At 46.4% G+C, this 22,073-nt stretch overlaps 1 protein-coding gene across 1 annotated transcript in view; it reads right to left on the reverse strand.

Annotated features, from left to right (window-relative positions):
• The window catches only part of PDIA5 (protein disulfide isomerase family A member 5), a 91,605-nt gene extending 80,547 nt beyond the window's left edge, over nt 1–11,058 (reverse strand). Inside the window, exon 1 of the mRNA XM_059064396.2 lies at nt 10,899–11,058. Coding sequence (XP_058920379.1) covers nt 10,899–10,946 — 48 coding nt within the window. The 5' untranslated portion in view covers nt 10,947–11,058. The remainder of the gene's footprint in view (nt 1–10,898) is intronic.
• Between the last annotated feature and the right edge of the window lie 11,015 nt (nt 11,059–22,073).

Below are 22,073 nucleotides of genomic sequence, written 5' to 3' on the forward strand. Positions count from 1 at the left end.
TACCATAATAGGCATGTCCAATAGAAATAATTAAAGAAAAAAAATTACTATCATTTGACTACTGCCATGGAAATAATTAACAATCTCAAAGTATTTTCCCACCACATGAAAATATAACTTTACAGTTGAGAAACCTGGCAGAAACCTCCTCAACTAAAGGACCAACAATAACACCGCTAGTAATGGTCAAATCAACTTATGTCTCCTGATACAAGGCACTGAAGGGAAACATCATCCAAAACCAAATTGAGGTACATTCTTCAAAAATGTCAAGGTCCTGAAAGACAAAGACTGAGAAATGGGCCCAGATTAAAGGAGACTAAAGAGATATGACAATTAAATTCAACATGTGATTCTGGATTAAGTCCCGAGCCAAGCGCTACATTCCTGACTTTGATCATTGTACTCTGGTTATGTAAGAGAATGGAAACACTGAAGTGTTTATGGGGCAAAGGAGAGTCATGACTGTAAACTTTATATATGCAGAGGGAGAATATGATAAAACAAATGTGATAAAATGTTAATATTTGTGGAATCTGGCCAAAGGGCAGATGGAAATCTTTTATATTCTCCTTGCAGCTCTTCTCTAAGGCTACTTCAAACTTAGAGTTAGGGGGAAAACACCTAAAATAAGACAGAAAAAAAAAGAGATGCCTAGAATACAACTAAATACTGCCCTCACCTCTTCCACAGGCTTCCTGAAATCCTTGGCCATCTATCCAGTGTCACTGGCACTTTCCCACCTAAGAGCAGTGCTCATCTGCCCTTCTGCACTTCCAGCTGACCGACTGCTCACTCCTCTGCTCACCTGACATTGTGTCATTTTTTAATAAGAACTATTATACAGAATTTGCAAAGAACTTTGCATGCAACACATACCTAGAATGGCTTTGATGAGTGTGTGTGTGGGGAGAAATGCTAATTTTTAAATATAGGTAACTTATGCCCCTTAAATGGGCAAATTTTAAGCATCTGTCATCGAACACTGCAGCTAAATACCCTCTTCACAAGGAGCTAAGGCCTAACCTCAAACCTAGTTTGAAGATATTTCACCACTGATACTTCCCAATGTTCAAATAAATGTCCACCACCCAGCAGGCTCTGAAATAAAAACGAGCACCGCCTGGATGATGGGGGGTATGTGTGTTTGTGTGTGTGTGTGTGTGTGTGTGTGTGTGTGTGTGTGTGTGTGTGACAGAAAGACAGAAGCCTGGCCCTGGGATGTGGACCCCTGACTAGCTACAGCTGAGGAGCTAAATGTGCTTAAGAAAGAGAGAGAAGTAGGAAAGCGCTTGGCTGGCACAGAACCCAAGAGAGGATTCTTTAATCCCTACAACGAGGGCCTAGGAATGCGGCCATGACAATGATAAGAGCTGCAGGTAGAGTACTTGTTGCGTGACCAGGAGCCAGCTAAGCTGCTCATATGACTATCTAGTTCATTCTCTTGGCAAGTGAATTAAGTAGGTACTTTCATTATACCTATTGTATAGATAGGGAAGCCAAGACAAAGAACAGTTAGAAAATTGCTCAACATCACTCGGCAAGTAGGTAAGAGACCTGTGACTCAGACCCAAGATGAAGTGGAAAGACCGATTCCTAGAGCCACACACGTCTCACCACTTGCTCCTATAAATGCACAGCCAGCTGCACGTCTTATATTTTGCTTCCTTTAAAAGCCACACCTCATACATGGGCTACACAGTTTTCCCACCTGTTTCCACAGCACAAACGTGGCTGTCAACAAGGGACAGTTCAGAGGCAGGACAACTGATCTGAGAGCTTATGAAAACAGGTTTTCTTATCCTGAAATTGCAACTGCAGTGCATTTAACCAGGACTTAAGTCCTAAAGCTTTTAATGTTGTGGAAAACCTCTTCTAGAGCCAAGAGGGCTCTGGGTTGCTGCCAGCCTGGTGTGCCAGGCCTGCTAACGAGGAAGAGCTGGTGGAGGGAGCAGAGAATTAGGTAGCAGGGACGAAGGAAGAGCAGGTGAATTCCCACTCCGGAAACCCAACCCTGCCTCAAAGCTCCATTAATTGAAAAGAAAATAGCAATTCAAGTGCTCATGACTCATGAGGTACATCTGTGCTTTGACATACATTATCTCATTCAATCCCCTAAAGCTGAGGGTCTAAACCGGCATTTTCTACCCCTCTGGCCTTAACCCAAGAGCCAAGTCATAAAATCACTTCTGTGGGTTACCACCAGCATTTTTTTAAATAACATTAAAAAGGAAACATCCATGCTTCCCTGGTGGCACAGTGGCTAAGAATGCAAGGGACATGGGTTTGAGCCCTGGTCTTGGAAGATCCCACATGCCACGGAGCAACTAAGCCCGGGCGCCATAAATACTGAGCCTGCGCTCTAGAGCCCACGAGCCACAACTACTGAAGCCCACGTGCCTAGAGCCTGTGGTCCGCAACAAGAGAAGCCACCGCAATGAGAAGCCCGCGCACCGCAATGAAGAGTAGCCCCTGCTTGCCGCAACTAGAGAAAGCCCGCGTGCAGCAACGAAGACCCAACACAGCCAAAAATTAATTAACTAATTTTTAAAAATTAAAGAAAAAAGGAAACATCAGTCTGTACCATAAGCAGCAAGACTGTTTTTGGTGAAAAATCTGCATCTGTTATGTTCATATAGACATATATGTACTTGGTTATAATGTAAAATGCAAAATTGTTCTTCCAGGAGTTGCAATAAAAATGTTTGAAAAATTGCTACAAACAATCTGTGTGGGAGGTGGTACCATACCCACTTTAGAGATGTGAAAACTGAGGTTCAAAGAACTTAAGGAATTCAACTTGGGTGAAGCCTAAAACGGCAGAGCCAGGACTCAGAGGTCTTCTGGGCACAGATTAGAAGCTCTTCTCTTTGCCTATCAATGTGCACACTTCCCACTGGTATCCCTCGAGGTCTCTCCACTCTCCAGAGCTCCACCCAGAACAAGACCCGAAAGGCCAGCAAGTCTGCCTTCCCTTCCAATCTAGCTACTGAGCACGACCAACGAGAAAGAGCTTCGATGACTGCCTGAGCCATCTACTCTGCTACCTGCTTGTGCACACTTCCCTAAACGCCTGCAGAGAAACGCAAAAATGGCACATGCTCCAGCCAAGTGACGCCTCACAGTGTCACTAGTGTATGTGGCTTGTAACATGGGCAGAAGTTGTGCCACACCACTGGGCCCAAAGCTGCAGCCTCGGCTGGCAAAATAGTGTCCACCACGTAAAATTAATGTTAACTTGTAAATGTCTCTGGTTTGTAGTTGCACAACAGCAATATGTATAAGCTTTTTGGAAATACAGATTCCTGGGCCTTCCCCTTGAAGAAAATCATCTCATGGATCTGGAGAGCCCAGGAATCCATTTTTACGCATAACTCCCTAAGGCGATTGGATTCACAGCCAGGTTGGAAGGCCATTATTCCATCTTTTAAAATCCCCCTCCCTGGACCCCATACCACTCCGCTCTCCCTCACAGCCAGAATGTTCCATCTCCCTCCCCGCCTTCTACCTACTCCTCAGCATTGTCAGAGCTGTCCCCCCACCATCAAAGAGGCTCTTGGTGGAGGTTCAGCAATGACCTCCACATGGATAACCCAACGGGCACCTCCATTTCTCATTTTGCTCAGCCTCTTGAACCCAGGCAGAACTCGATTGGTCTCCCTTCTACCTCTCCAGCCACCCTTCTTATCTTCTTTGTAAGTCCACCTCCACCATCCTGCAAATGCGGGAGTTCCTCAGGGCTCACTCAGTCCATCTTCTCTTCCTGCCCCACACCCTCCCCTGGGGTCTCCCACCTGAGCACCACCCCTAAATTAACATCCCCAGCCCAGACCTCCTTTCTGAGCACCACACCCTCACATCCTGCTCACTCAGTGGCTCTTAAACCCGGGTCAAGTATAATTCTCAAATGTTAAAAACCCAATTCTCATACAAAGACTGAGCATATTTCAAAGGGTTATTAACTCATTAATAAGGGACCCACTAAAATGACAAAGCTTGGTCAAAAGAGGATATAAGAAAAAAAGGTTAATAAAAATATTTTTTAAAGAGGTTATAGGGAATTCCCTGACGGTCCAGTGGTTAAGACTGCACGCTTCCACTACCGGGGGCCTGGGTTCAATCCCTAGTCGGGGAACTAAGATCCCACAAGCCGTGCAGCACAGCCAAAAAAAAAAAAAGTAGTTATAAGAAACTTACAGGGCTTCCCTGGTGGCGCAGTGGTTGAGAATCCGCCTGCCAATGCAGCGGACAAGGGTTCGATCCCTGGTCCGGGAAGATCCCACATGCCACGGAGCAACTAAGCCAGTGCACCACAGCTACTGAGCCTGCGCTCTTGAGCCCATGAGCCACAACTACTGAGCCCACGTGCCACAACTACTGAAGCCAGCGTGCCTAGAGCCCGTGCTCCGCGATAAGAGAAGCCAGTGCAATGAGAAGCCCGCACGCCACAAGGAAGAGTAGCCCCCGCTTGCCGCAACTAGAGGAAGCCCGCATGCAGCGAGGACCCAACGCAGCCAAAAATAAATAAATTAATAAATTAATTAAAAACAAACAAAACACCAACAAAAAAGAAAGATCTGTGGAATAAATGAACATCTATGACATGTGTAACATGCAGATGGTGGTCCATGTTTCTTTGAAATGAGGAGCATGCATGTACAACAATCTGCCCAGGACCCAGCGGGTCAGACCCCTTGATGACAGCAAAGCTGCTTGTTCCTCGGGAGCCTGCCCTACTTGGCCCTATAACAGAGCTTTCCAGCCAAGCCCACATCTTGGCTCAGAAGCTAGATCACCCTAATGTTTTAAGCCCCAATGTAAGGCCCTCGACCTAGATCTCCATTAATACCTTCCACGGTAAGGATTAAAGGATCTGCTCACGAATTAAAGACATCTGCTCGAGCCAAGGGGTTAGAGAAATGGTGGGATTCTTTGGGGCGATGGATTCTCTACCCCTGCCCCAGCCAGCTGTGAGGAGTGGGGAACTCTGAAGCGGGGCACAGGCTCACCATCAGGCCATCTGGGAACAGAGCACACATCCACCTGGGGGCTCAGTGTGACCTTGGGGGATAAAAAGACGCCAAAAGGCTATTCTAACCCCATACTCCTTCTGCGTGTTTAACCCCGACTTCCCCCCACTGCATGACCGCACAGCTAATTATTTAGAAGTGGTCATAAACTGGTGTGTGGAAAGAGGCCCTGCTGGACGTAGGTGGTCAGAGGGAACAGCTATCTAAAGCCATGCAGGAGGGTGATGAGAAGGGCAGGAAGGATGGTCAGTGAGGGCCTGGCTACGGCCCCTACTCAGGCCATCAGGGAGCTAAAGAGCGAGGTTCACGGACTCCCCAGGTAAATGGCTGGTGCTGCGATGTCAGAAAATAGCACCTGCCAAGGAGGCTGCTCAGACATTCAGGCAACCCACTCATCTGTCTATGTCCTCCCCTTCCAGGCCATGACCATCAATGGTCTCTCTCTTCCTGCTCTGTCAACCGACTCATCCCTCTTTCGGGGTAACAGTACTCAACCAGCTTACCTCACCCAGCTCATGTGGGACTCAAAACTACACAGGTGTGAAATATGTGGAAATGCTTTGCAAACGCTAAAGCCCTCTACAAACGTACCAGGTGTCTTCTAATTCTCGTTGCCAGGACAAATGGGTAGCCAGAGGCCTGGCTCAGGGCCGCAGGATGGGCCAGGCGGGAGGCACAGAGCAGCCCAGTGAGCACAGTGCTCCTTCCCTCTCCCACTGAGACCTAGGACACCAGGTGCGGGGGGGGAAAAGGAAGCAGGGGGCAAGTAAACCACGGACGGCAACGTAGGAGAACTTAGGCTCTCCTACACCCCAGATGCACTCACTGGTCCACTGTCACTTAGCCTCCAAAACCTACCACAATCACCAAGGGAGACACAAGAGCCCCATAGAACAAAACCACAAAGCTGGGGCGTACCTTCCAGGGAGGCGGTGTGGTTGGCATCTCCATTCTCAAGAGAGGATCCACTTTCAGAAGTAAGGGGAAACACAGAGCACTTAAATCCTCAGTTCCTCTGTCCACATGCCTACGCGTGCGCGCGCGCGCACACACACACACACACCCATCCAGAGGCTCTGCAGCAGCCCAGTACAGAGGGGCAAGAGGCCATCAGGAGCTCAGCTCCAAGGGACTCTACGGGGAGAGTCCTGGCTGCACAGGCCCCCCAGCCATGTCTCGCAGCCTCCGCTCACACCTGCTCTGGCCCTTCACTGGCTTCCAGGAGCCCCTTCTCCAACGATCTGAGGTGACTGCTGTGGCTCCTATTTATTGGGCACGTCCACGTGCCACACAGTGTGCTGGGTGCTTCCTGTATTATTTCTGACCCTTTCAACTTTGCAAGATGGATATCATTACCACCACTGACAACAAGAAATAGGCAGGGCCCAAGGTCACACAGCTCCTGAGTGTCTGGCTGGCTAAAAGCCCATGTTCTTTCTATAACATCACACTGGACTACATCTTGTAGATAACAGAGAAGAAAGAGAAAGAAAGTGTTGTTTTGGGAAAATTAATCCAGTCTCTCCCGCTCCAACCCAACCCTCCACTGTGGCTCCAACCCAACCCTCCACTGCGGCGTAACTGCTCTTGTTATTAAAAGGGCCGATTTCATCATGTCTCTCCATTGCCTAAAGAATCAAGTCCCAAAAGCTTTGTCAGGCATTTAAGATTCTTTCCAATTCACTTTTCCAGTCTCGTTTCCCCAACCCCACACTCAAATCCTCCCTTCCATCCAGCCCGGCCTATCACTCCTCATTGCCCACGTTTCGGTCTTGGATTCCCTGCCTGCAACACTAATTCCTTCAACCAAACACAGACTGGGGGTGACTGCATGCCAGGTCTGGGCGAGGTGCTGGGACAGGGAGGATCCCTGCTGTCACAGAGCTCAGAGTCTGCCTTCCTTGTGAGGCATGAGCTGCGGCCCTTCTAAGGTCCCTTGGTGCCCCAGAGCGTGACCCCGGTCCGAATCCACAGCACTGTGTTTGCCACTCCTACGGCACTCAGCCATTCCCCCAACTCGTTTGCCAGTTCTGTTTTAAAACTTCCTCTGTACTGTGTTTACTTCTGTGGGAAAAGTGCACTCCAGGTTCCAAGCAGCATTAACAATGGCAATTAGGCTCTCAGGCCAGCCCACAAAAGCCTATTAAATATATCGAGGTGTAGAACCTAAATACGTGTACATTAAAAGCTCTGCAGGAGAGACCAGGGCAAACGTCTGCTGCTTCCTGCACCCCTACCCACTGTGCCATCAAGTTCTGAGCTTCACACCACCCACTGGGGCAGAAGCCTGAGCAGTGGCTTGGGAGGAGGGAAGCAGGTGGGAGCTGGCACGACAGAGATGGAGGCGGAAGAACGCTGATGTGTATACTTCAGGGGCCTGGCTCCCATCCCCACTCTGTCTTTACAAACTAGGTGGTCTCAAGTGGGTGAGTCCCTTCCCTCTCAAAGCCTCACTTTTCTCTTTTAAAATCAGGGAGCTGAGTTAGGTCAGTAGTTCTCAGACTTCTGAAGCTCACAGATTGGCAGGATATATTTTTAAACATGTATTTAAAGTATATGTTTTAAATATGTTTAAAAATATATAGTGTGTATTACAGATATAGTCTAAAATAAATTGTATCAATTAAAGGCTTTTTTAAAAAATCACAATATACTATCACTGCTTTCATTTTTTTTCAAAAGGACATTATAAACCACTCCTCCACCCCCCCACATGCACCCCCTCAATATGAACACCATGTCAGAGAAATGAAGTTTTTAAACCAGAAATACTTGGAATTGTGAAAAAAAAAAAAAAAAAAAGCAGCTATTCACCACTGTTATTTTTCCAATTTGTCTGTGAACCAGTGGAAACTTCATCACAGCCCAGCTCCAGGCCTCAGCCTGACGATGGAACCCTTGAGCTGGGTGAGGCTGAGTCCTCTCCAGCTCTGACATTACTCCACTCTGAGTGAGTTCTGGATGGAGACTATACAACCACCAGCATGGATGACCCTGGGGAAGGGTCAGCTGCAGAAAGGAGCTGAGTGGGACAGCAGGAAGGGGCAGTCGGCTGCAGGGGTAGGGACAGGACAGCCTGGCCTCCCCAGCCGCAGGCGCAGGGCAGAGACACCCAGCCTGGAAGGGCTGGAACGAACCTGTCCCAAGTGTTGACTGCCGCTTTTTCCACCCCAGAGTGTGGAAGTCTAGGAGTCCCCAAAGAAACTTTTTTAAAAGTTCCTTTACTAACTTTTCTGATCAAAAACTAATGCACATTCATATAGAAAACTTGGGAAGTACCAAAAAAGCATAAGCAAAGAAGTAAGCAAAAGTCACCCACAACTCCACCTTCCAGAACAATCGCTGTAAACATTTTGATGCACTGCTAATCCCTCAAACACTTTTGTAGCTATTTTCAGCCACCCTGGGATTCAGTTTTGTATCCTGCTTTTCCCCTAATTATCACACTCAAATACTTTTCCATGTCCTTAGATATTCTTCATAAGCATCATAACATATTTTGATAATAAACCCAGCATTCTAGTAAATACCAATATTCTTTATAAACATTACTTTCCATGGTATGGATAGGGCCAGAAATCATTTAAACATTCTGCTATTGTTAAGCATTTAAGCCACTTCCATATTTTTGCTATTGTAAAAAACGTGGTGGGTGTACACCCTGTCCATGAATCTCTGTAGACCCCTTTACACTTCTCTGTATCTCTTGGGTCACAGCCCAGTGCTCTGCGCATGTCTGCCCCCAGTAAATACTGAGTGGACAAAGAAACCCAATCCACTCCCAGGAGCTGTGGAACCCTTATCAGATGGACGTAGAGTTTATATTTACAGAGGCCCACCCTGGTGTCCACCCGCCACTCATCACTGACCCTACACCTCAGGCTCACACCTGCTAAGTCAATCTTGGGCTTGGGGAAAGGAGAAAAATGTCAATTCCTTGTTGAGGCCTCCCAGGTTCTAGGGCTCTTAGCAAACCTACCCACTCTCCACACCTCCAGGTGGAGGGCATTAGGAGACCTCAATTGCCTAGAGGACTCCCACACCCCCTCCTGACGGCTCAACCCACCCCTCAGGAAAGTCATGGCTGACCTCCCTCTAAATTAATGTATGGCTCCCCTTCAGGGGTGCTCCCAGAACTTCAAGTATCAGCACTCACTGTTCTGTCTTTATCTGCTCACAGAACTGATTCCCCTGCCCAACGAAGGGCAACACCAGAGGGCAGAAACAATGTGTGTTTTGCTCCCTGCCCAAAATCCAACCCAGTGCCAGCCAAACAATGGGGTTGATAAATAAATGTTTGCTGAATGAAACTTCTTTCTGGTCTCAGTCTCAAGCCTTTTATTTTCACAGGAGGGAGAGGAAAGGGGAAGAAGAGAGAAAGTAGGACCTCCTAAAACAGCCCAAGTGCAAAGACCTGATGGGGGGGCCACTGGAGATGGCCCCCTCTGCACAGTCCAGCAGTCCTGCCTGGCCTAGAAACCCGCCCAGACCAACCGGCAGCAGGAACAGAATACAAACAGATCAAACACACTGAGATCTGGGGAAGTGACACTGCCCCACTCCAGCCTCGTTTCTCTCCAAGAGAATGGTCAGATCTAGAGGGGCAAGGACCTTCCTTTCCCATCCATTTTCATTCAACTAGAAAATACAGGGCCACTCCTCACTGGTGAACCCAGAAGGGCAGGGTATTGAGAGATGGAAGTATTTAAAGCAACTCAAGTCACACTCCATTTTTTTCTCCTCATCTTTCGTCCAGCATCCTTGCCACACCCAAAAGAAAAAAACTGGAAAATCTGGGTTGGAGAGAGTGCCAGCAGCAGGAGGTTCCCTTCAGGAACTTCAGGAAAAAAAGGAGCCAAGATTGTCCTAAAATAAGGCAGACAGAAGTTATACTAGAGGTGTGGAAGGAGGCCATATTATCCTATCACACACCCACAGCAACACCAAGGCCAAACCCGGGGCCCTGGGTGCTGTGAACACACCCATTCCAACCTCTCTCAGGGATGCCCTGCAGCATTCCTCCCCCACCCCACAAGGGTAGCAAACTCCTCCGGAGAGCCTGCACTCCCATCACCCTGGCCCACCCCTTCTCCACTCCGGTACGGTTTTGCAGTTTAGAGATACGACCTCTGATTTCTCATCCGACCCTCCTCGCAACCTTGTTAGAGTGGTATTTAAAGCGTCCCCATTTCATGGATGAGAAGATTAAGTCAGGTACATTAAATGACAGGCCACATCACAAGCCAGAAAGTGGCTGAGGTTCCAGCCAGGCTCAGCTGGGTAAAGGAGCTGAACTCCCCCGCGGTGACCCCACCCGGCCCCGCCAAGCCTGGCCGGCGGGCGGAAATCCACGTGGTGACTGGAGCTTCGCGGCTGCTCAGAGCCGAAACCAAGAACTAGGTGGCTGGCTCTAAAACAAGGTTTCAGGCAGTGCTGGTGGCAAGCACCCCCTTCTTACCCCGTACTCACACAGGTGCAGGGCCCGGAGTCCGGGGTGCAGCACCCCCGCAAGCCGCCGGCGTCCGGCCCTAGCCCGCGGCCGCCCCCTGACCTGCGCCCCTGCAAAGTTGTGTCCGCGGCGCAAGTCCCCCACCCCCGCGAGGGATCGCCCAGCGCCCCCGGGGTCCCCCACCCCGGGCTCCTTTCGACCTTTGAGCCCCGGAGCACCCCGCTGGGAGGGCACGGCGACCACCCCGCTGCCTCCCCCGCAGCCACCGGGTCCCCGCCTGCTCGGCACGCATGCCTCCACCCAGGCGCCCGGAGGCATCTATCTCCCCGCACGTCCCGGGAGGGCCGGGAGCAGGGAACTCGGACCCTCGCCGGGCGCACGTGCCCACCCGGCTCGGACCCCAAGCGCCACAGCCTCACCCAGACCGCCAGCAGCAGAAGCAGCCACGCCGGCACGACCCGCGCCATCCCCGCCGCAGCTGCCCACGGCCGGTTCTGATCCCCACTCGGGCTCCCGCGACCGCAGCTCCGCCGGGGGCAGCCACCGCCGCCACTTCCCAACCGCTCCCCGCCTCCGAGTTCCAGGTGCCACGTCTGCCAAAGCATGCGCACCGCGCTGGCAGAGCCTGCCGGGGAGAAGTGCGTGCTGGGAGTTGTAGTTTGCAGCATGGCTGAGCAGGGGTCCGCGGGTGTGAACTTGGCCCCCAAGCCAGGTAGAAGCCTGAGTGGAGTGCGACATGGTCAGGGTCAAAGAGTAAGGGAAAGCAGTTAATTTGGGGAGCTTGCTCTGTGCCTAGAACTTTAGAAACAAGATCTCCTTCAGCTCAGGTAAGTTTTATTTTCCCCACTTTTTGAGGATGAGGTGGCAGTCCAGAGAACTTAATATGACCCAGATCACACAGTCTGGAAATGGCAGAGTCCAGTGCTGCTTGTGGAGGATAGGAAAAGCCGTCGTCCCTGCCTCCCTCCTACTGTTTCTTTTTTTCATTCAGAAAACTTTATTGAGCTGTTGGTAAACAGTTTGACATTTCCTCAAAAAGTTGCACAAAGATTACCTTATAACCCAACAATTCCATTCCTGGGCATGTACCCAAAAGACTTGAAAACAGATATTCAAACAAATACTTGTACACAAATGTTCATAGCAGCATTATTCACAATAGCCAAGAGGTAGAAACAACCCAAGTGTCTATTGAGGGATAAATGGATAAACAAAATGTGAGATATTCATACAGTGGGATATTATTCAGTCATTAAAAGGAATGAACGGGCTTCCCTGGTGGCGCATTGGTTGCGAGTCCGCCTGCCGATGCGGGGGACACGGGTTCGTGCCCCGGTCTGGGAGGATCCCACATGCCTCGGAGCGGCTGGGCCTGTGAGCCATGGCTGCTGAGCCTGCGCGTCCGGAGCCTGTGCTCCGCAACGGGAGAGGTCACGACAGTGAGAGGCCCGCGTACTGCAAAAAAAAAAAAAAAAAAAGGAATGAACTACTGATATATGCAACAATGTGGATGAAACTCGAAAATATTATGCTAAGAACGGAGCCAGACACAAAAGTATGCATATTGTATGATTACATTTATATGAACCATCCAGAAATAGGCAAGTTCATGGCGACAGCAGATTAGTGATTGCCTGGGGCTGGGGGGAGGAGGAATTGGGGAGTGACTGCTCTGTGGGTATAAGATCTCCTTGGGAAGGATGAAAATATTTTGGAAAAAGACAGAAACAATGATTGCACAACATTGTGAATGTACTAAGTGCCACTGAATTGTACACTTTAAAATGGTTACTTTTAGGTTATGTGAATTTTATCTCAATAAAAAAAAATTTAAAAGAAAAAAAACCCTTGGGGCTTCCCTGGTGGCTCAGTGGTTGAGAGTCCGCCTGCCGATGCAGGGGACACGGGTTCGTGCCCCGGTCCAGGAAGATCCCACATGCGGCAGAGAAGCTGGGCCCGTGAGCCGTGGCCACTGAGCCTGCGCGTCCGGAGCCTGTGCTCCGCAACGGGAGAGGCCACAACAGTGAGAGGCCCAAGTACGGCAAAAAAAAAAAAAAAAAACACCTTTATTGAATCCATTCCTTGTGCTAAAACATTCATGTGTGGAATAAGTTATTCATTCAAGAATTTTTATTAAATACCTACTACATCCTGAGGCTCAAAATATATAGTAGTGAGATGGACAAGGAAGTGCACAGTCTAGGAGTGATAGGTTATAGCTGAAAGATCTTTGCTCACTGTAGGTTCCAAGCTCAAAACCTAGAAGTCATCCTTGATTCATCCTCACTTCTCAACAGGCCCATCCAACCCATCACTACATCCTGTCAGTTCTACCTCCAAAATATAACTCTTCTGCCACCTCCCAAGTCTAAGTCACAGACGTGTCTCACCCACTCAAGGGCAAGACTGCTCCTTCCATTTGCCTGCTCCTTCCTCCTTGTAACCCCTACAATGCAGTTGTTAATGTCAGTCGGATTTTGTTAGCCATTTCCTTGAAACCCTCCAATGGTTTCCCATTGCCCATAAAATGAAATCCAAACACTTCCCCATGACCTGTGAGCCATGCATGGTCTGGGCCTGGCCTCTAGACTTCATCTCCTGCCTCTCCCCTATTCTGTCCACTTGGCTCCAATTACACAAACCATCATTTCCTGCCCATCCCCCACCATCAGAGCTGTTCCTACTTCAGGGCTAGTACTTTTCCTATTCTCTCTGCCTTAACACTCTCCCTGGTCCTTGGTCTGACTGCCACCTTCTAATCCCTTCAGGGATCTCCTACATGTACATCCTCAGAAAGGCCCTTGGAGCAACCCATCTAAAGGATCTCCACCCCCAAGCCCCTTATCCCCTAGCTCAGGTTCTGCTGATTCCTTGCCAGCACTTGCCACAATCTGCCACTACTCATTTAGTTGGTGATCATGGTCTCTTGCTACAAGTGGAACGTAGGTTCATGTCTCTCTTGTTAGCCACCTAACTGCAGACCCTAGCATAGGACCTGAGCCTCAGGTGGTTCTCAGAGTTCTTTTTGATAAATAATTGATTGAATGAAGTGATGTGTTGGAGAGTTTCAGAAATTCCTGAATCAGGCGGGAGACAGGGCTTCCTCTACAGGCTCCGCATCCTCAAGCTCATGATCTGCATATGGGAAAGTGAGCCTTTAAGCTCCTCCTCTCTGTTTTTTTTTGGTGACTGTGCGCCAGGCCAGGAATGGAACCCCAGCCCTCGTCAGTGAAAGCGCAGAGTCCCAACCATTGGACCGTCAGGGAATTCCTGGTCTCTGTTTCTCATTTGTAAAATGAAGCGGCTGGTGAGGATATAGAGCACTTGTACTCCCATGCATTGATGATGGGAGTGTAAATTTGTTCGTCCACTGTGGACAACAGTATATGTATAAAATATATACCAAAATGTTCATAGCAGCTTTATTCATAGTAGGGCTGAATTGTGCCTACTCCCCCACATATATATTGGGACATCATATATTGATGTCCTAACCCCCATCACCTTAGAATGTGACTATATTTGGAGATAAGGCCTTAAGAAGTAATTAAGTTGAATGAAGCCATTGGGATGAGCCCTAATCCAATATGACTGGTGTCCTTATAAAAAGAGGACATTAGGACACACAAAGAAAAGGAAAGACTGTGTGAAGACACAAAGAGAAGATGGCCAGCTACAAGTCAAGGAGAGAGGTCCTCAGAAGAAATCAACCCTGCTGATACCTTGATCTTGGACTTCTAGCCTCCAGAATTGTGAGAAAGTAAATTTCTGTTGTATAAAACACTCCTTCTATGGTACTTTGTAATGACAGCCCTAGCAAACTAACACAGTGGCTAAACTGAAAACAATCCAAATGTCCTTGAAAAAGTAGATAAGTAAATGATATCCTATTCTGCAACAAAAAAGAACAAACTACAGATATATACAAGAACATGGATGAATCTCAAAACCCTGATGTTGAACAAAAGTAGCCAGACACAAAAAAGCACATACTGTATGATTCCATTTATCTGAAGTTCAAGAACAGGTAAGCGTAATCTATGGTGATAGGAGGAAAATAGGGGTTCCCGTGGTGGGGGCGTGGAGGAGGAGAGATCAACTGGGAAAAAATATGAGCAAACCTCTGGGTGCGAGAAATGTTCTAGATCTTGATTAAATGATGGTTACATGAGTCTACATGTATAAAAATTAATTTATTAATTGAGCTGAATTAGTTGATCTGTATGCTAAGATTTGTACACTTTACTGTATGTAAATCATATCTTGATTTTTTTAAAGTTCAAAAAATGAAGGGTAGAGTGAATCAGCTAATCTTCAGGATCCCTTGTAACTCTTGTATGTATCTCCTGAGTCCTAGACTGGCTAAAAGCTCCTGGGTCCAGAGGAGGGCTGAACTCTGCAGAAATTAACTGCCAAAAGGGAAAGAGTCCAGGAGAGGAAGGAAGGAAGGAAGCCATGAGTCTATGAGCCAGAGAACCAGAGGGCAGGGGACTGAGAGGGAAAAATAAAAATTGCCAAGAAAACAAGCCATTTCATCCTGCAATTGAAACTAGCTAAAATGAGATTTATGGCCCTTCTGGGGGCCATAACAATTCTAAGCTTCACTCTCTTTGAAATATTAAGAGAATAGCCCAGGGCAAGTGCTGTCCCTCCTCCATTACAGCCCTCAATGGGAACCATCCATTCTCCAGCAGCAGCCCCATGGGGCCCAGCCAGAGAAACTTCTCGACCTGCGGTTTATTGTGAATTGTGACGCCACCTGATATTTGCGTAGCCAGTTCTTCTCCATCATCTGAGCTGAGATGAGGCCTAGCACAATGACTGTTTTCTGACATTCAAACATGGAGGAGAATTGGCCAGAACAAAATGGAAGGAATGTTACGTCCAAACACAAAAGAATATATTCTGTATAATTCCACTTATATAAGCTACAAAAAGGGCAAAAGGTCTCTGTTTTGTTAGAAGTCAGGATCGTGGTTACCTTTGAGGGAAGAGTGTGGGTACTCACAGGAAGGGGTCTCTTGTGGTGCTGGCGTTCTGCTCCTCCACCTGAGTACAGGGTACCTGGGTATGTTAACTCTGTAAAAATTCATCACACACATTCATGGGTTATGCTGTCCAAAACTTATATTTGAATAAGAAGTTCACAGTTATTTTAAAAAAGAGGAGGAATGAGATAGAGAGAAAGAGAAGTCAGCTCCGAGTAGGGAAGGTGGAAGGAGAGGGGAATTCTAAAGAAGAGACAGCTGGGAAATCATTAGTAATTCCTACACCTGGGCGAGCAGCTAGTCCCACCAGAACACCCCGTGCTGCTCACAAGCCTTTGCCTCTGCTCATCAAGTTTGCTGGCATGCCACTACACCCATACTCCCACTTGGCTGATACCCACCCAGCTTGAGCACCGCCCCCCTCCAAAAGCTTCTTCCTATACTCATCATTTTCCCACCAACACCCCCAGCAGTCCAGGGCTAAGTGTCCCTTCTCTGTGCTCCCACACTTTCCTGTGTGGAATGTGGTCCTTAAGATCAAGGACCATGACAAATTCATAGAGACAGAAAGTAAAACAGTGGTTTCCAGGGCTTGAGGGGAGAGGGAAATGAGGAGTTTGTGTTTAATAGTTATAGAATTTCAGTAGAATGATGAAAAAGTTCTGGAGATGGATAGTGGGGGTAGTTGCCCTACCATATGAATGTACTTAGTACCACTGAACTGTGGGCTTTAAAATGTTTTAAGATGGAGGATAGTCTTCTCAACAAATGATGCTGGGAAAACCAGATATCCACACAGAAAAGATTGAAGTTGGACCCTTACCTCACACCATATACAAAAATTAACTCAAATTGGTCACAGACCTAAACGTAAGAGCCCAAACTATAAAACTCTTAGAAGAAAACATAGAGGAAAGCTTCATGACATTGGATTTGGCAATGATTTCTTGGATATGAAACCAAAAGCACAGGCAACAAAAGTAAAAATAGATAAACTGGACTACATCAAAATTAAAAACTTCTATGCATCAAAGGACACAATTAACAGAGTGAAAAGGCAACCCACACAATAGGAGAAAATATTTGCAAATCATATATCCAATAAGAGGCACTGAAGAAAACCAAAACAGAGATCACAGTTTGAATATACTGAGACACAACACTCATAGTCACATAAGCAAAACTTAAGACTGTCCTGATTTTCCCAAAAACAAAGCTTAAGCTTTCTTCATGTCAGTGTGATCTTATGGCTTCCTAGCCAATTAGTTACAAACAAACAAGCTAATGCAATGAAAAGGAACATGAGTTTCTAGGAACCAGTCAACAACAGAAAACAACATATCCCTCATTCATGCTTTATAAACTGAGCCATAACTGCTGAAAGCAAGCTTCTAAAGTCTCCCTGTTCCTGATCAGTTTATTTCTCCCTCAATAAAATATTCATATCAAGTAAAGCTTTCTGGATTTTTTTGACAGGGGTAAATATCCAGAATATAAAAAGAACTCCTACAACTCAACAACAACAAAAACCAACCTGATTTAAAAATGGGCAAAGAACTTTGATACACATTTCTCCAAAGAAGATATGCAAATGGCCAACAAGCATATGAAAAGATGTTCAGCATTACTAATCATCAGGGAAATGCAAATCAAAACCACAATGAGCTACCGCCTCACACCCATTAGGGTGGCTACTATAAAAAAACAAACAAACCCAGAAAAAATCAAGTGTTGGTGAGGATGTGGAAAACCTGAACACTTACGCATTCTTGGTGGGAATGCAAAATGGTTCAGCCGCTGTGGAAAACAGTATGAAGATTCATCAAAAAGTTAAAAATAAAACTACCATATGAACCAGCAATACCACTTCTGGGTATATACCTGAAAGAATTGGAAGTAGGGTCTCAAAGAGATATTTGTACTCTCATGTTCAGAGCAGCACAGTAGCCAAAGGTGGAAGCCACCCAAGTGTCCATCAACAGATGAATGGATAAATAAAATGCAGTATATACATACATTCAACCTTAAACAATAAGGAAATTCTGACACGTGCTACAATATAGATGAATCTTGAGAACATTATGATAAGTGAAATAAACCAGTCTCCAAGATGACAAATACTGTATGAGACCTCTTATATGAGATACCTAGAGTAGTCAAATTCATGGAAACAGGAAGCAGAGTGATAGTTGCCAGGAGTCAGGCTGCAAGGTGGGGATGGGGAGTTGTTATTTAATGGATACAGAGTTTCAGTTTTAAAAGATGAAAAGAGTTGTAGAGATTGGTTGCACAACAATCAATCAAATGGTTGAAAATGTACCTAACACTCTAGAATGTACATTTAAAAATAGTTCAGATGGTAAATTTTGTTATGTATATTTTACCACAATTTAAAAAATTTTTAAATTATAAAAATGTGAAAATTTCAAAATAAAGTAAAAAAAGACTTCAGTTTAAAAAAAAAGATGGTTAAAATGGTAAATTTTATGTTGTATATATTTTACCACACACACACACACAAAAGAATATGAGTTGTGACCTTAGAAAGGCATGGGTTTGAGTCCTGTCTCTGCCACTTACTAGCTGTGTGGACTTAGAGAAGTCACATGACTTCAGATCCCCATTCTGTAAAATGGGGATAATAATAGTACTTTCCCCATTGGGCTATATTGAGGATTAAATGAGATTATATATGCAAAATATCTAGCTAGCATTTGTACTGGGTAAATATGTCTCTCTTCTTTGATAGCCCTGTTCATAATATAATTTTCCCTAGTGTCTAGTTCCTCAACCACCCTAACCCCTGCATCTCAACACACTCACACTAGATGTGAACTCTTTTTATTTTTTAATTAATTTTTACTGGAGTATAGTTGATTTACAATGTTGTGTTAGTTTCTGCTGTACAACAAAGTGAATCAGTTATACATATACATATATTCACTCTTTCTTTAGATTCTTTTCCCATATACAGTACTGAGTAGAGTTCTCTGTGCTATACCGTAGGTCTTTATTAGTTATCTATTTTATATATAGTAGTGTGTATATGTTAATCCGAATCTCCCAGTTTATCCCCCCCCTTCCCCCTCTGGTAACCATAAGTTTGTTTTCTACATGTGACTCTATTTCTGTTCTGTAAATAAGTTCATTTGTACCATTTTTTTAGGTTCCTAGATATGAACTCTTAAGAACAAAGACTACATTTGGTTTACCTTGTTTGTCTTTGTGTCCCCCAGTGGTCAGGCCAGTGCCCAGCACATAGTAGGACCTCCTTAAATGTTTAAAATAAACTTTAACAAGAGGGCTTGACAGGGCAGAAGGGAAACCTTCTCAATATTAATATGGACAAACAGCAGAACAGGCCAAGTCATTTTAAGACCAAAACAGAATCCTCAGAGACCTGGGTTAGAGTACGTCCTCCTAAAAACAGGGGTATAGGGCTTCCCTGGTGGCGCAGTGGTTAAGAATCCACCTGCCAATGCAGGGGACATGGGTTCGAGCCCTGGTCTGGGAAGATCCCACATGCTGCAGAGCAACTAAGCCCGTGCACCACAACTACTGAGTACACATGCCACAGCTACTGAAGCCCGCGTGCCTAGAGCCCGTGCACCACAACAAGAGAAGCCACCGCAATGAGAAGCCTGCGCACCACAAACAAGAGTAGCCCCTGCTCGCCGCAACTAGTGAAAGCCCGCGTGCAGCAACGAAGACCCAACACAGCCAAAAATAAATAAATAAAATAAATTTATTAAAAATAAATAAAAACAGGGGTATAGAATAGACAGCTTAAGGGTGTCTCTGTCAGCCCCTTGTTTCTACGGCAGGCCTGGAAAGAGTGTGCTTGGTTATTGAATAATAATTAATAACTCATTATTGGGCATTGATTGAACACTCATCATAGACTCATTGCAGGGCCTCCCTCTGACATTTCATTAAGAAAACATCACATTAAAAAGCCCAGTCCTCAACTCAGTAAGAGCACTTCCTGCTTGTCCTCTCCGGCATTGATCCTTAGCTCTTCTACCTGTCTCATACCCCCCTTTCCACCTGCCTGTCCTGGCTCCAGCTAGCAGGATGCTTAAACCTGAGGCCCCCCAAGCCAACCCCTTGGCCTTCACTTAGAACAGTCATCTTCCCCATATGACTGTGTCCCCCCTAAGCCTGCAGCACTCTACCTAGCCATGTCCCTTTGGCCTGGACTCCTGGGTGAGATAATGGCAGCCTGAAGTTGTGCTTTTCACTTCTTTGTTCTGGTCAGGTCTCCTAGAAGGCCATATCCCTGATGTTTCTGTATGTTTTTCACCTTCTCCTTTTTTTCTCAGGATTTAGCTCTCTAAGTGGCTTCAACTACAGGGCCCTAGGCTCGAGCTCATTAAAAAAAATTTGGCTTGCTAAAACTAAATCCAGAGTTGACCTTAGATGATACCATTTTCTCCCTTAACAATAGTATTCACATTACTAATGACTTCAAGTTTGTATTTAAAGCCAAGTGTCAAAAGCCAGGATGTCCTCTCCTCCTCTACCTTGTGAGCTCACCCTTCTGTTGATTGTCACACGTAAATGACTCAAAACCTCGTCCCACATGTGATGGGAAACCCAACACCTTCCTCCGCCAAATACCTCTGAAGAGTCTCTGGAACAATCCAGGATGGGATTCTGGGAAGTGTCAGGGATAAGAGCTCCAACATCTGGTTTCCACTGAAGCATTTGAATCTCCCTGGCACTTTGGTTTCTCTCCACCCTCTGCTGACACGAACATGATGCAGCCCCCTTTCCTTTGATTCTCCAAGGCAAGCACAAACACAAGGATATCGCAGAGTTTTATAGAAGGATTTATTGATTACAGAGGAGAGTTACATCACCACGCAACTACTAGGCAACACCACAGATGGCAAATTTATTCCTAAATGGAATAAATAATAAAAGCCCGCAGTGCTCCATCCCAGGGAACTCCTCAGACTCCCTGCCTACCCCCCACCCCATCCCACCCCCGCCACCAATCTGTTGCATCACCTGTCTTGGGTTTCTGGCACAGAGCTCCTGAAACTCTTGGAATTTCCTGAGTGATGACAGGAGTGCATTTTGTTATTCCCAAAGAGCTTCTTTGGACTACACCTGAGTTTATGCTAATGAGTGACTTAGGGTGGAGCCCTTAGAAAGCTTCCAAATAGGACCTGTCCATAGAAAAACCAAACACCTGATTAGCTCCAGGGAGGGGTATCGAGCTGGAGACTGAGATATAAAAACTCTTGAACAATAAGATTTCCGAATTGGCAAACACATTGATGTGCTGGGAGGTTGGTGTACCTGGAGAGGACATGGAAGCTCTGTGCCCTCCCCATAAGTACCTTGCCCATTAGGCTGTGCCAGAGTGGTATCCTTTATAATAAGCTAGTAAATGTAAGTACAGTGTTTTCCTGCATTCTAGTGAATTAGCAAACCTGAGGGTGATTGTGGGAACCCCCAAATTTTTAGTCAGCCCGGCAGAAGTGTGTGTCTCCTGGGGACTCCATTTTTGGCTGGCATCTGAAATGGGGGCAGTCTTATGGAACTGAGCCCTTAACCTATGGGGTTTATGCTAACTCTGAGAGTTGGTGTCAGAATTGAATTATTGGACCCCCATTAGAGAATCAGACAGGAGTCTTTCTGTGATGGGCATTGCTCTTATGGGGTATGTGTGTTTGGGGGATCTGCAACTATGTAGGTCTTGGTGAGAGTCAGGTCCTGCATCATATTACAGAACCCCAAAGGCCATATTACAGGCAGGGTGTGGGCTCTGTGATCCAAATCAGCCAATCAGCTGCTTAAGCCAGTGACTTTGTCTTTAGAGCAAGTGCTACAAAAAGGCAGGGAATATTTATAAGAGGAGGACCCATGCTTGGGCAGCAGGTCCCACAGTATCCACCCCTAACCAGTTGTTCCTTGGTGTGACCTTGGCTGCGGTCCTGGATATCCAGCTTCTAGCCTGTTTTTCAAGTCTAATCCTCCAACTGTCCTATAATGGTTTTCATTTAAAAATACATCCAAATTTTTGGATACTCTGCTCTTCAAGAGCTGGGACTTAATTCCCCTTCCCCAAGGATGGGCTAGACTTAGTGACTCTCTTCTAATGAATAGAATATGGTAGAAGTGACAATGTGTGACTTGCAAGACTAGGTCATGAAAGGCATCACAGCTTCCTCCTTACACTCTTGCTTGGATCCCTCACTCTGGGGGAGGCCAGCTCCAATGCCATAAGGGCATTCAGGCAGTCTCATGGAAAAGCCCATATATAAGGGAAAAAAGCTTCCTACCAATAGCCAATGAAGTACTGAGTTTTCCTGCCAACATCCAAGCAAGTGAGCTGTCTTGAAAGCAGCTCCCCAGCCCTAGTCAAACTTCAGCTAACAGAAGCCCCACCTGAGCTGCTCCCAAATGCCTGATCCGTAGAAACTAGGAGATAATAAATGTGCATTGTTTTTGGGGGGCATAATTTGTTATGGAGCATAAATAGCTATTATACTTCCAGATTCTGTGAGCCACCGAAAAGCCTTCCAGTAATTTCTATTTCTACATAAATTAGCCAGTGTCTGTTGTTTACAACCAAGAGCCATGACTGGAACCACT

The sequence above is a fragment of the Kogia breviceps genome, chromosome 5 (genome assembly GCF_026419965.1).
Source record: "Kogia breviceps isolate mKogBre1 chromosome 5, mKogBre1 haplotype 1, whole genome shotgun sequence".
In the NCBI taxonomy this organism is placed as follows: Eukaryota; Metazoa; Chordata; class Mammalia; order Artiodactyla; family Physeteridae; genus Kogia; species Kogia breviceps.